A 15,416-nucleotide genomic window follows, 5' to 3' on the forward strand; every position below is an offset into this window, starting at 1 on the left:
CCCAGTTTGTAGCAAAGAGAAAGGCACTTAAATACCTTTCCACATATTGGGTTGTAGTTCAAAAGACAAGACAAAGATTATGCTGATTATTATTATTACTTTTACACATACAGCAGTGGGGTCTGTGGGATCCCAAACAATGAGAAGTAAAAGCCAATGTCAACAACTTGAGAGTGAAAAACAAGCTGATATATCTGTAGCTGATATCTTTACTATATAACTGTCAAGGCCTCATTGTGTTGTTAAGATGTTCCAGCATCACGTCTCTGCTCTCTCGCTGCCCTCGGGCTCAGATGGACTGACGATTTTACTCGTGAGGAGGATGCATCCCGTCGTAGTGAAACTCCCTCCACTGCTCGGTGCGCACTCTGCTCCTCTCGTTTTGTTCTGGGAAGATGATGAGAATTTTAGTGGGTGAATGACCCGGTCGAGTGAATGAACTCATCCCTCTCATCTACATCAGATATACCATCATCCTCCTCTTCAGCGAAGCTCTCAAACTCGTTCCTGTTCTCCTCGTGAAACTCTCTCTTCCGTTCATCTGCAGCCAGAACCTGCCTCTGCTCAGCTGCAAGCACAAAGGAGGATGAATTAACTGAATGTAAAATTATAAACATCTTAGATTCACTAGTTTATTGTAATATTAACCCAGGAGGAGGATTCGCAGACAAACTGTACATAAATGAGCTGTTGAACACAGTAATTGACTTTAAACAAATTTGAACATACACAGTGACACCATGAGTTAGCCTGATTGTCCTTTTAATGGTCCAGAAAAAAAATACCTTTTTATTTATTTTATGTATTACAACAAAAGACCTTGCCATTTTTTCATTCTTATTGATACATTATTATCAATATTAGCAGTATTGCCTGAGAAGTGACTGTATTTTCACTGAAAACATCTAAAAAATGTACACGAAATCCTGCTGATATAATATTTACAACAAATATACTGTGGAATACCATTAGATTTATCATGTTGACAACAGTTTACTATCAGAAAATATTGTAATCTATGATAATATTCGCTTAATGGACATCTCGCCTGAGCAAGCTGGTTGAGCAAGTTATTAAATATTTTTTACAAAGATATCAGACTTTTTTGGAGGGTATTCATTTATATATTATGTTCACTACGACCTGTGAATTGGAGCTATAAATAGAATACGAAAACCATAAGCGAGCCCATGAAGCCACCTGAAAAGGTCTGTTTCTGAAAACCACGATGCACACTGGGGATTTTTTAGGCCTAACATACTTCTAACGACTCAATCAGGTTGTGTTAAGTACAATTCATTTTTCAACAAAATATCACAACTCTGAATGTGCTCTGAAAGAGAGGATCATTAATATGGCATTGGTCTGGAAATCAACTGTTTATCAACTAAACAGGAGGCACGGATTAAATTAAAAGCTCACCTACAAGTAGAGACACACACACACTCAACACAATGACAAAACTACAACCTCAAAAAATACCAGAGAACTGAATCACTGTGTCTGAACAAAAACGGCCTTTTGTGAACTTCATAAAGCTGGTATTTGTGATGAAGCTGTGATTCACAGAAGCTGCTTGTTACCAAGGCCAACACTCAAAAACACAAAAACCTGGACCCCCAAGTGACGGAAAGAAATCTTATGAGTAATGTCTCACCTTTTTACTAGAAAAGTAAAAATTAAAGAAACAGTGTGTAACATTTCGGGGGATCTATCAGCAGAAATGGAAAATTAATATTCATAACTATGTTTTCATTAGTGTATAATCACCTGAAACTAAGAATCGTTGTGTTTTCATGAGTTTAGAATGAGCCCTTCATATCTACATAGGGAGCGGGTCCTCTTCACGGAGTCCGCCATGTAGTTCCGCCATGTTTCTGCCAAGGCCTATTGAAAGAGGCTGGGACACGATCTTGAGCTATGGGGTATGACATGCACAGTGCAACGGGAGCTGCTGTTGTGCGTTGCTATAGGCTCAATTTCTGTGAGTGCAAATCCGAAATTACTGCACATGTGTTGTACCCCAAAGATATGACACATTGATGACACGTGACATCTCCTCTTTTCACCCTCCTTGGTTTCTACAGTAGCATAGAACGGACAAACCAAACTCTGGCTCTAGAGAGAGCCTTAAAGGTCACATATTATGCTCATTTCCAGGTTCATAGATGTATTTTAATGTTGCACTAGAACATGTTTACGTGCTGCAATGTTCAAAAAACCCTTTATTCTTCTCATACTGCAGCCTGAGTCTGCCTGCCTCAGAGCCTAATTCAGCCTCTGTCTGAAAACCACTGATTCACAGTCTGTCTCCTCCCACTCTGCTCTGATTGGTCAGCGTTTTCTGTCAATCAAACTTCCTCAACAACAACAGCGTCACCCTCCCCCTCCCTCCCGGAGCAGCTCTCTCTCTCTCTCCCTCTCTCTCTGAGAGAGGGAGAGACGAGTGGAGAGATAGCAGCTAGAATAAAGTTTATAAACCACTTTAAAGTTTATAAACCAGAAACTTCACCCAGCGCACGTTACCGGAGGAATCTGATCAGAAATCGGCGACAAATGATGAACATCTGCGGTCCAGATTCCAGGTTTTCCTGACGGTTTCTCTCAGGTAAATAATGCTGTTTATAGCTCTGTTAGTTAACTCAGTGTTTACCTCATGCATCAACTCTGTAAACCGTAAACATACACTCTGTTTTACGTCTGTCTTTACAGATCCATCTGTGAGAAATGACCGACAGAATCATCCCAGAGGAGAGCAGACAGCTGAGAGCAGATGGCTCTGTTTACATGGAGATACAAAGCTAACCCGGTAGCATGTAGCTAACCCGTTAGCATGTAGCTACATGCTAACGGGTTAGCTACATGCTACCGCTATGACACGGTGTGTAAACACAGCGACCATCAGGGTGGAAAATAGAAGATGTGAAACAGTAGTCAGTTCATTATTTCTGCTAAAAGATAAATGTATGGAAGATCAGAGTAATGGTATATTATTTACAGTAGGAGCTGTCTCTGTGTTACCATGACTACAGACCACCGGAGCTTAGCTTACCATAGTTTACCAGAGCTGAAGACTTTCTCCTGTACCATGTTAACATAACTAACTAACAGGTAAGATGATTACAAATGCTGTGAATAATTAATATTGTCATCTGTCAACTCAAATAAAGTTTGACTGTGAAACAGAAATGTGTTGTGTTGCTTACAAGTCACTATTTACTACCTGTACTCTGCTACATGCATGACATCAAATATATATAATATATAAATATCATCTGTTTAAACAGTGTAATTACATAAAGCCTTTGTGAAAGAACATGTTATATTTAGATGATGGGAGTACATGAAGCCTGTTCTGCTGGTTCTTGGAGACTAACAGAAGGGGCTACTTTGGTCAAGTTCGGTTGTGGATGACACAGAGTGACGCGCTGTGGGGCGGGGTCAGCTAGCTGCGAGTTCTCTAGTTCAACCAACCCATCGCTTGCAATTCTCTAATGACGTCAGAAGAGAAAGGAAAAGCTGCAAAGTGATTTTCGACACCCATTTCCGGACAAACGGAGCAGGAGAAAAAGAGAGAGGATGGTCTTTTATGACACTATGGTGACCTGTAGACACACTGAGGACAGATATTGATGTTTAAAAGACATGGAAAAGTGCATTTTGCATAATAGGTGACCTTTAAGTGTTTTTATGATACCTGAAGGTCACCGTAGTTCTCCGTCACGCTTGTGAAACTGCAGTAACGTGAGCCGCAGAGTGTAAAACAGTGGTACCGCCAGCCGCTGTCTCACTTTCGTTGCTCCTAAAGTTGTGTTATTATGGTATGGTATGGTGAGTGAGGTGAACGGCGTTACCATGGTTTTGCACTCGGCGGCACACGTTACCGCAGTCTTGGAAAGGGAGGAGTGAGCGGAGGAGTACTCAGTTGGTTACAATCTGCAACAACACCACTAGATGTCGCCAAATCCTCCACACTGCACCTTTTCGAAGGATAGGTTCACATTTTATCAAAACTCACAAGCAGTGTGAAGTTTGACAAATCAAGTGGGTATTTTGCAACATAACAGTCTCTTAAAGGTCCAGCGTGTAGGATCTGGCGTATCTAGCATTGAGATGTGGAGATTTCAACCAACTGACGCCTCTCTTCTGTGCCAAGAGTGTTGGAGAGCCACAGTGGCAGACATGAAAACACAAATGGCCCTCTCTAGAGTCAGTTTTTGTAAGAGTAGTGTAGGTCATCTGGAGCAGAGCCAGTGCGTAGAGTGTGTGTGTACGTTGGAAGTGAGTGGTGAAGCAAGAGAGAGAGAGCGTCGGCGAGGGGAGCGAGGAACGTTATCGACTCTGGCCCATGCAGGAAAAAACAGACAAACAGTGTTTGGTTTGTCTGTTCTGGGCTACTGTAGAAACATGGCGGTGCAACATGGTGGACTTCATGAAGAGGACCCGCTCCCTATGTAGATATGAAGGGCTCATTCTAAGCTAACGAAAACACAACAATTCTTTGTTTCAGGAGATTATACACTAATGAAAACATAGCTATGAATATTGTTTTCCATTTCTGCTAATAGATCAGGTGATTATACAGTAAAGAAAACACACTTATTAATATTATTTAATATATTAATTATATTTCTACCAATAGAGCCACCTAATTGTTACACACTTGTCCTTTAAGGGATGGGTTTCATTTTGGACCTGGTTCCATGTTGGTACTAACATAGATACAGAGAAATGACCTGCATGTGACCTCTGACCTGCAGGACTGGACATATAAAGAAACCCGGAGCACAATAAAATACTCATTTGTCATGTTAGTGTCTCACACACTGACTGCAGTAACATTAGGAAGACTCATTAGCTGAGATAAGAAATGTTTAGCCATGCTAACCTTTCCACAGTCAGGTCACCACCTTTGACCTTTTAACAAGATTCCCAGCACTAGTCTGTGCTTGCAGTTGGAGCTGGAACTCATGCTGGGAAGTCACTTAGTTTTATGTTACAGAGTTTAATGTTTATATGATTAACAGATGAACTGCAGTATTCGTAAACATTTGAGGGCAACTATCTGCTATTTTTGTTGTCTCTTTCTGCACAGCGGCGTTAATCATCCATTGTTTTCTTCACCTGACAGCAGACCTGCTCCTTCTGGCTCACAAACTCCCACATAAAGTCAAACAGCAGCATTCGTTTACAGTCTGATGTCTACGTTTTGATGTCAATACTTTGCTTCAAATTCACTTCATCCACCTACTGAAACATGTTATCATCATCATCATTTATCAAATATTTTCCTCATCTGCCTGCAAGCGAGATGTTGTGCTTTTATGTCATTACGCAGCAGGAGAGGCTCTTCAAAGTGAGCACAGTTTGTTTGTCTCACTTTTTTAACTTGGTTTTTCTCTGACCCCTTTCTGCCCGAGTGTCGGCACATTCCACATTCAGCAGCGAGCCAACCGCTCACCCACTCACTCTGAGACCATCTCTCAGTCTTTTCACTGCGTGTTTACTGCTTTGTGTTCACTTTATCCCTGCTTTTAACTGTACAAAGTGTCTTGTTGTTGCACACACAGACCCACGGTGTGTTATTACACAGCTCCAATGGTCTCAGTGTGTGCTCTCACCTTCCTGTTGGCAGGACTGTACATAACAGTGCCGTTAAATCACTCGACGATGTCAAACATTGTACAATATGAGAATATTCACTGATTTAGTCGTTATGAGCTCCATGCTGCCCTGTGGCTCCTTCTGCAGCATCCAGCAGAGGAGGCAGAGCTGCTGTCTGACCAGACTGGTCTGAGGTCAGGCCACATTCACAACACAGTTAACAGCTGCTGGCTGCCATAAAAACAGCCAGGCTGTCATTAACATGTTCGCTCACTGTCCATCAGCGGCGGAATGTAACTAAGTACATTTACTCAAGTACTGTACTTAATTACAATTTTGACATATACTTGTACCTTTAATTAAGTAAAAGTATCATCATAATAAGTGGTGTAAAGTAACTCAAGTACTGTAATTAATTTATTTTTTATTAAATTCCCTACTTTTATGGAGTATTTCCATTTTCTGCTACTTTATACTTCTACTCCACTACATTTCAAAGGGAACTGTTTTACATTTTACTCCACTACACACTACTCCATACAACACATTATATTCCTATATGATATGATGCAGTACTTTACTTAAAATCTACCCAGTAGTACACGGTACAGTAAGTATCTACAATTGAGGAACATTAAAATGCTCGTTCATGGGTTCATGTGTTAGAGACAAAAACAGCATAATATAATATTCTATAGAAATATAACACTGTGAAGGGAGCCTTTCTGCATAATGAGTACTTTTACTTTTCATACTTTAAGTACATTTTGCTGATAATAATACTTCTGCACTTTACTTAAGTGACATTTTGAAATCAATACTTTTATTTTTAATCTATGGTATTTCTACTTGTACTTAAGTTAAATATCTGAATACTTCTTCCACCACTGCTGTCTATTCAAACTGCAAACTGCAAAAAAAAAAATCCAGTTTCAAGAGTAATTTCATCTCTCACTGTGCTAAAAATTACGTTTTCTTCAAACAAGGGAAAGAAACATGTCAGTATGGTTATCCTGAATGGAGGACGGAACCTGCCAAATAAAAAAAAAATTAATTAATACAGTAAAAAGTTAATAAATAAATAAATAAATAATACATAAATAAATAAATAATTTAAAAGTTAATAAAAATAAATATTGAATAAATAAATACATTTAAAATGAATTAAAGATAAATAATAAATAAAAAAGGGAAAATTAAATAGAGGAGTAGATAGATAGGGGAAGTAGTACAAAGATAAATAAATAAAGAAGCAAATTAAAACACTTATCAGTTTATGTCACATTTTTATCAATAAATTAATGTTTACACTTATTTTTAATATTATTTTTTGTTCATTTAATGTCATATTTATTAAGTCATTTCTTTATTTTTTAATTTCCGTCCTCCATAATCCTGTACAATGTTTCCATTACAATACAGTGCATCTTTATGCTCAGGATGGGGACAAAAATAAATATCTTTTTATTTCACGCATTATTCAAATGCTTAACAGACTTTTTTTTTTACTTTGTTTATATGATCAATACTGTTTTTGTCCATGTCAAGCATATTAGCATAATTTTTTCTTTCCCGGTGATGTCTAATGTTTTTGTGTAGGTCTTCTATACTTTTTCAAGGGCCTATTGTGCAAGAGACTAATCAAATGTTATAATGTTGATACTATAGTGCGGCAGTCTTCACTCTCATGTTTGAGAGAATTACGCTAATTTGTATGAAATTCCTCAAGTATGTAAACCTTCCACATGTTTTAAGAAGTAACAATTGTGACAAAGATTTTGCACATCATAAAGTTGTAAAGACAGGTATGTAGGATCAAAAACTCATGAATGTGAGGAAACCAAAGAATCCCACGTAATTTGGATCACTTTTAAATAATCATAAATCACTAATAATAATAAATTGAGAACAAGTGATCAGCAGTGTGCAGGATTTTTTTTTGGTGTCTTCTTGTTTCAAGAAAAAATGACATTGAATGCTGACAATTAGAAGAAATTATTGTTTTTGTAATAAATTGTTAGGTTATTAATATTATCACCAATTTAGATGCAACGTGATGACTTCCATCCAGACCTCAGGTCAAACCGCCACAAACAGACCCAGAGTGAACTCACCGTTAATCTCATCCTGAGACTTTGCTCCCCGTCTGCTGCGTCTTCTGAAGAAGTGTGATGCATCTGCCTCCTTCATGAAGATCTTCCTCAGTGGACCTGCAGTGGGGAGCATCAGCAGCAGGAGGTTCAGCTCACAACATACAGGGATAAAGAGAGGGGGGTGTAAAAGGGATGAAGCTGATGCAGCTCCTCACCTTGTGGCTCTTTAGCACTGCCTGTCTTACTGGGCACAGCTGCAGAGTCGGCCTCAGGAGACACTGGGTCAGAGGGCAAAAGATGAAGAATCTAAATTAAAACTCTCCCACGCTTACCTCTGCGTGAAATACAAAGAACACAATCATCACATTAATTCTCCTGCATCATCAGACTCACAGGAAAGTGCCAGAAGCACAGCGAGGAGAGTCAGGAGGGTTGCATACGTCCAGGACATCTTCAGCTCTGAATGTGTTGAGAGATACGAGTAATGTGGCAGACTAGCAGGGAGAGGTGAGTATGTGAGAGGTGGGAGGGAGTCTGGAGGGATATCGACTGCTTGTCAGAGGAGAGGGAGGGAGTGATGGCGCAGATCTGATAATCAACAAACAACAGGGAGTGTTTGCAAGTGACAGGAAGATGCTGAGGATTTAATTTTGACTTGATAAACATGTTGTGCACCTCTTCTTTTTCTAAGTAGCATGGGCCTGTGAGGGCCTGTTTCTGTAGGGACAACTTAAAGGCCTCACTATAGAAATTACACTACAGGCAGAATATGCACCACTTGCCTGGTTAAAACAAACATTGACAGACAACAAAAACACTGACGTTTCTTGGGGAAAAAAGTGACTGAAAACAAGCCGAGGCCCAGAGCTGGAGCAGAGTTTTTCTTGCCAAATGTCTCCTTTGCAGATGCAGCTGAATGAGGCCCCTCAACAAGGCCGCTCTCTCTGCTTCTTCCTCGCGGAAAGTATGCAGACTTCTGTTTGCTTAAGTTTCTTTTACTCACCTGAATTCTGGCCATGCACCAGAAAAGACTGAATGTTTAAATTGTTTTGTGGGGCAGTCCAAGGTGGAGGAATTGTTGCTCGGGGAAGTGAGAGGAAATTGGAGGGGGAAGGGTGAGGGGGGGGTCAGAATATGTATGTTTGTTCAGGTAAGTGAGGAAAGCATGTTGTGAATTAGGACATTATATTCAACAGAGTCGGTAAGTTTTGAATTAAAGGTGCTATAGATAACATTGATAACATTTAGCCACTAGATGTTGCATTCTCCCTCCCCGTTCCACTGCATTCACTTCACAACAAGTGGTTGCCAGTTTGTTCCACAACCTGCATATTTTATGGTCGAGTGGAGTGAGACTCAGACGGTCATGTCAAGTGATGAATCTTTTGTGGTAGAGTAATTAAGTCATTTTGCAATTAGACCATAGTCTGTTTGTTAATTAGCTGGTTATCTCAAAAACGGATTTCAATGAAATTTGGTGGGACGTTAAAATGATTATGTTTTTGGAGTATATCTGTCATGCCAAACTTTTATGCAGACACTATGCAGAATGGCCCATTTCAGAATAATGTATGTTATAATATTGGATTATAATTATTGGTGTATTACTGTGTACATCACGTTAATGTTGCAGCTGGTAAATGTGGAGCTGATTTTAATTAGGTTTATCTTATCTTAATCTATTTATATTTTGTATTATTAATCTGAATCTGCCAATTAACCCAAATTCTCAAATAAATGTGGTGGAATAAAAAAGTACAATATTTCCCTTTGAAATGTAATGGAGTAGAAGTATGAAAAAGTATTTAGTATATTAAATTGTAAAAAAAGTAAAATAAATCTAATAAAAAAGAAATTAAATACATTACTTGAGTTACTTTACACCACTGATTTTGATGATACTTTTACTTAATTAAAGGTCCCATATTGTAAAAAGTGAGATTTTCATGTCTTTTATATTATAAAGCAGGTTTAAGTGCTGTATAAATACTGTGAAATTATCGAAACGTTTAATCCATGGAAAAATACACACAGTCATTCAGAAACAGTAAGTTTATTTTTTATTGTTATAAAAATATATTTTTTTTTATAAAACAAAACTGTTTTATATGATGTGAATGACATCAGCTGACAGGAAGTAAACATGGACCCAAGCTGTTGCCTAGCAACGCAATTCCGTTGAAATGGACTAAAACTAGCTTTTCAGGGTTCATACAGGCGTATTCAGACAGACAGTATGAGGAAAATAAAGTTTATTTTTAACATTACAGCATGTAAACATGTTCTAGTAGCACCTGAAAATGAGCACAATATGGGACCTTTGTTTCAAATGTTTTATTGATGCGTGTATAATGTAAAAAGGGCACCACAATTGATATTGGAAAAAAAGGTACACAACACCAAAGGAATTTAAGGATGACAAAGAAAGAAAAAAAAAACACATAAACACAATGAACCAACAGAACAACCCCTCTTGAAAATAATAACAGTAACACGGAAAGAGGGATTTGAAAATAAATAAAAATTAAATAGATAAATTAAATTATACAAATATAAATGAACTAAAACTAATAAATAAATACCTTAAAATAGTATACAGTATATATATATGTATATATATATATATATACATATATATATATATATATATATATATATGTATATATATATATATACTATTTTAAGGTATTTTGAATGTTGAAGTTGTTTTCTCTAGTGTACTTAATGAGTTCGTCTATAAGCTCAACTACTTAAAAAATGATTTATAAACTTGTAATTACGAACTGTAAATTGCATATGTGAAAACAACCTCGAAAAAGGGAAAGAAATAGTATAATAAAAAATAGTATATAATACAAAATAGTAAATAAAAAAATATAACCTAAATGATAATTAAAAATAAAAATGTATTTAATGTAATAATACAATATGGGACCTTTAAGTGAAAATTTGCAATGCCGGAATTGTACTTGTAACAAAGTACTTCTATACTGTGGTACTAAAATATGTGAGTACTTCTTGCCTGGTTAGTGGATGTACTGTAGTACTGCAGTGCAGCATGTCTTCCACTAGGAGCCGCTGTGACGCCGTTCTGACACAGTGTGTCCCTGCAGTACCCAGCACCACCGGAGAGGGGGCGCTGTTTCCCCTCCGGAGGACATGTTGACGACACGGCTGTGTGGTGGCAGTCAGTCAGAGAGAGAGAGAGAGAGAGAGAGAGAGAGGAGGACACACTCAGATCAACCAGTAATCACCATCGTCTCTCTCACACACTGTCATGGTCGAAAAAACCAACAACAGCGCTTCCTATTTTCTAACGGGAGTGAAACTTTAAAGCCATGTTGCTGGGCGACTACAGCTACAACCCCGCGGATATATAAGCGACAGTGAGGAGCAGAAAGTAGCTGCTACCACCAACCGCCACCAACACCACAAAGAAGAAGAAGAAGCTTTCTTTCTCTCCACGCTCCACGGAGGTAAAGACGGCATCCGGCCTGAGAAAAAGCTCCGAGGTCGGGGACTCCGGTCGGAGCACCGCTCATCGTTTCTGGTGAGAGTCACACTCACATATTGTCGGTGTTGTTTTGTGTGTGAATTCGTTGGTGGAGCTACAGGAAACATTCAAAACCGCCCTGCGTTGACACACAACAACGGGCTTATAACAATGTTGAGCTACTTCACAGCCTCTCAGCAGTGAATGCAGCTGTTTGTTGTGTGTGTGAGCTGTTCAGTTTGTCCCCTTTCACCTGTGAATGGCTGCATTTAACTAAAAGGTGAGGTTAGCTACATACATGGTAAAGTAAGTTTCATCTTGTCTGTCCTCTCACAGGTAAACATATGTGTCATTTAGTTATCACTATATGAGGTTTGGTTGTCTCTGCATGTATCGTCTTGCAAAACATTCACTGACCCACATTTCAGAGTTGGACTGTCTTTCTTTCTCTCAAACTACTTGGAAGCACTGTACCAGCCTGTGAGCTCACACACACACAGACACACACACAGTCTGTATTAGCAGCTTTAAGCCCTCTCAGCTGTTTTGTGTGGAAGGCCAGCAGCAGCAGACAGGAGCCTGCCTTGCTGCTGCTGCATGGGAAATAGTTTGATACTGCAATTTATAGGAATCTCACCCCCCCCCCCCCTCTCCTCAATGAAATCCTGTATATCTTCTTCCTACAAGGCAAGGCAAGGCAGCTTTATTTGTATAGCACATTTCAGCAACAGTGCAATTCAAAGTGCTTTACATAAACATTAAAGAACATTGCGACAAAGTGCAAAAGAACATTAAGACATAATTAAAACAGTTATAAAAACATTAAAGATTAGAAAATAAAAACAAGCTATGATAGAAGCTAAAATAGAGTATAACACACAAGAGTAAAACCCAAATTATCAAATAATTTAGAGATGGATGTGAAGTTAGCAGGATGTCCAAAAGGAAGACATCATTGTTGCAATTTCGAGGAATCTCACCCCCCTCAATGAAATCCTGTATGTCTTCTTCCTACAGGGAGTTAACCTGTGTGGTAGTAAACTGCAGAGATATGGATGTGAAGTTAGCAGGATGTCCAAAAGGAAGACATCATTGTGGCAATTTCTAGGAATCTCACCCCCTCAATGAAATCCTGTATGTCTTCTTCCTACAGGGAGTTAACCTTAGATAGATAGCTTTATTGATCCCCGTGGGGAAATTCAATTGCCACCAAGTCAGACAACAACAACCAAACAACAAAAACACAGTATTCACAACACATCGATAAATAACATCATAAGGTACCATGGATCTAGGCCATATCTAAGAATGTTCATTAAAAAATCTGACCGCTGCTGGAACAAAAGACCTCCTGAGTCGTTCAGTAGAACACTGAAGCATCACTAGTCGCTCACTAAATGAGCTACCTTGTGTGGTAGTAAACTGTTAGAGAGATGGATGTGAAGTTAGCAGGATGTCCAAAAGGAAGACATCATTGTTGCAATTTCTAGGAATCTCATCCCCCCTCAATGAAATCCTGTATGTCTTCTTCTTCCTTACAGGGAGTTGTTAACCTGTGTGGTAGTAAAACAGTAGAGAGATGGATGTGAAGTTAGCAGGATGTCCAAAAAGGAAGACATCATTGTTCTGGAGAGGGGGAGGGATGCATGGCAAACTCATGAGGAAGTTCATTAGGTGTAAAAAACACCCATGTGGTTACATATTTATTGCCACATTTATTTGTTTTTCCATGTTGTTAACAGCCTCATTTTTAACCTACAGACTCAGGAGGGCGTGTATGGTAAATGTTATGTTCTATACACACACCAATCGGCCATAACATTAGGTCAGCAGTGATCCGTTTCATTCTGAAAAAGTCAGCTTATTCAAAAACAAGCATGGCTCAGTTAAAAAAATTGTTTCACAACAAAACTCCTCATCTCTCCTCTGACATCAGATGGTTTGCTGCCACTATACACTTCACTTTCACCTAAAAGCTAAAAACAGTGCTGCCTTATGATACCTAAAAAAATATTACAATACATTTTAGAATATAAAAATGTGCACCCTGACCGTCCTGCGGCTACACAGCCCCATACGCAATAAACTGCGATGCACTGTGTGTTCTGACACCTTTTTATCAGAACCAGCATTCACTTTTTCAGCAATTTGAGCTACAGTAGCTCTTCCATTGGATCGGACAATAAGGGCCAGCCTTCGCTCCCCACGTGCATCAGTGAGCTTTGGGCCTGACCCTGTCGCCGGTTCAACGGTTTTCCTTCCTTGGACCACTTTTGGTAAGTCCTGACTAGGGGTGGAACGGTTCACACAAAATTCACTGTTCTGTTCATATCACGGTTTTGGGGTCATGGTTTTCGGTTCGGTTCGGTTTATTTATGTTACAGCGAGGAGGTCATGTACTGATTTCAACATGCTTTTCATTTATTTGGCAAAAATAAGTTAACAAATGTTTGCCTTAAAAAAAGTATGGCTTACATAAGGAACATAAACACTTCTTCATTGTAAAAATCTTAATTGAAAGAGTAGGTCTTCTACAGTAATTAGTGCAAACAAAGAATGCAGCTTTATTTTCATATAAATATAATGAAATTATAGACTAAGACCATCAACATAAATTGAAGCATAAGCTCAACCAGAACTACACTAATAAAAAAAAGAACAGTTTAATATATGTCTCAATTCCCTGATTATCAGCTCTTAATTGAAAGATTAGTTTTTCAACTCAAAAAGTGCAGTATTTGGAAAGGAATACGGTTGGATTTCTGTGCCTCTGTGTTATTTAAAAATGATTAATAAATATAAAACATATTACAGGGATTGTGCTGCTGGAATTACTGTGTTGCTTAAGTGTCGGTGTGAGTGAATATTATAGCGCGGCTCAAGTAACGTTACGTTAATCATATGCTGAAATCCATCGTCTTCCACGAGTGCATAAGGCTGCATATCTTTCGCTATAAACCTCCCGATTGCTGTAGTTTTGTTTTTTGCCCTGTCTGAATCTGCTTGTAGAGGCTGTTTAAATGCTGCAGGGGGAAGGAGTTACTCTTTCCTACCCGACTTTCTTCTCCTTGCGCTAACGACGGACACACCGGAGTATTGCCACTAGCATAAACCAGACTTGTTGCACAGTGCTTACATACAGTCGCTGTTTTATCCACCATATTTTTCCGTCATTTTCATAGGTAACACTAAATCTGTAATGCTCCCATACAGCAGAGCAAAACGATGCTGGTGGATCCTGTACTGTATCGTGTCCACTTGCCATTTCCTAAACTGACTGACAGCCGCACTCTGCACTTCATCCGTGCCAACTGAGAAGGAGGCTGGGTCACGCTTCATCAACGCGTCATATCTTTGGGGTACAAGACATATGCAGTAAAATCTGGTCTGCACTTCGCCAAAATTGAGCCAATAGCAACGCACGACCACAGCTTCAGTTACACTTGCATGTGTTATACGGATTTTTTACCTGAACCGTTCCATCCCTAGTCCTGACCACTGCAGACCGGGAACATCCCACAAGAGCTGCAGTTTTGGAGATGCTCTGACCCAGTCGTCTAGCCATCACTATTTGGCCCTTGTCAAAGTCGCTCACATCCTTACGCTTGCCCATTTTTTATGCTTCCAACAAAAAGTTCCAAATGTTCACTTGCTGTCCAATACATCCCATTATAGCATGCTCAGAAACTAAAAGGGCTGCAACTAAAGATTATTTTCATTATCAATCAATTTGATGATTATTTCCTTGATTGGGGATATACCGATACCAGTTCAGATATCGTTTCAGGTCAGCCGATAGTTTCAGCACAGATATTAAAACGATACTTTTTAAAATACCGTATTTTGAGGAGGATCAGTGTTTTTGTACAGAGACATTTTTCCTTTCTAAACTTCTGAAATGTTCAATAATGTTTAGCAGCCAAACAAGAACTTTGCTTAAATAAATGCAGTCAAAAATATGATTTAAACTAGAAGCCCTCTGATAAAAATAAGTATAGAAGCAAGCATTCAATGAAAGCTTTTGACACTTTTGATACTGTACTACGGAATCATTTTGGTCAAAAACTAGGTTCGATACCCAGCCAGTTTTACTTGTCGTGTTTATATTGTTTTGCCGAATGAAAGCGCTGTCAAAGCACTTTCTCTCATTTCCAGGTTTCCGTTTGACAGCCACAAGCTGTCGAGCTTCCTTGAAAGATGTATACCACTCAAAAGCTCCAGGAGGT

General features: G+C 38.9%; 2 protein-coding genes across 2 annotated transcripts in view; one reads left to right on the plus strand and one right to left on the minus strand.

Moving 5' to 3' along the window:
* Positions 1–8: 8 nt before the first annotated feature.
* Positions 9–8,182, minus strand: ucmab (upper zone of growth plate and cartilage matrix associated b). The gene is made up of 5 exons (XM_074634319.1): positions 8,091–8,182; positions 7,913–7,975; positions 7,719–7,814; positions 470–568; positions 9–387 (listed from the first exon to the last, which is right to left on the minus strand). Exons 1-5 carry the CDS (start codon positions 8,146–8,148, stop codon positions 308–310), a joined length of 396 nt encoding a protein of 131 aa, XP_074490420.1. The 5' UTR covers positions 8,149–8,182; the 3' UTR covers positions 9–307.
* Positions 8,183–10,894: 2,712 nt separating this feature from the next.
* LOC141766008 (cyclin-dependent kinase 17-like) overlaps positions 10,895–15,416 on the plus strand; it is a 42,292-nt gene continuing 37,770 nt past the window's right edge. The window contains exon 1 of the mRNA XM_074632427.1: positions 10,895–11,247. The gene's annotated coding sequence lies outside the window, so the exon portion shown is untranslated. The remainder of the gene's footprint in view (positions 11,248–15,416) is intronic.

Source organism: Sebastes fasciatus, chromosome 4 (genome assembly GCF_043250625.1).
Source record: "Sebastes fasciatus isolate fSebFas1 chromosome 4, fSebFas1.pri, whole genome shotgun sequence".
NCBI lineage: Eukaryota > Metazoa > Chordata > Actinopteri > Perciformes > Sebastidae > Sebastes > Sebastes fasciatus.

Bases quoted from the DNA above. Each gene is read 5' to 3' on its own strand.
- ucmab (XM_074634319.1), bottom strand. From the start codon at position 8,148: ATGTCCTGGACGTATGCAACCCTCCTGACTCTCCTCGCTGTGCTTCTG. The intron at 7,976-8,090 runs GTGAGTCTGATG...CCTCTGACCCAG, and splicing joins TGTGCTTCTGGCACTTTCCT to TGTCTCCTGAGGCCGACTCT. The intron at 388-469 runs GTATATCTGATG...TCATCTTCCCAG, and splicing joins CGCTGAAGAGGAGGATGATG to AACAAAACGAGAGGAGCAGA.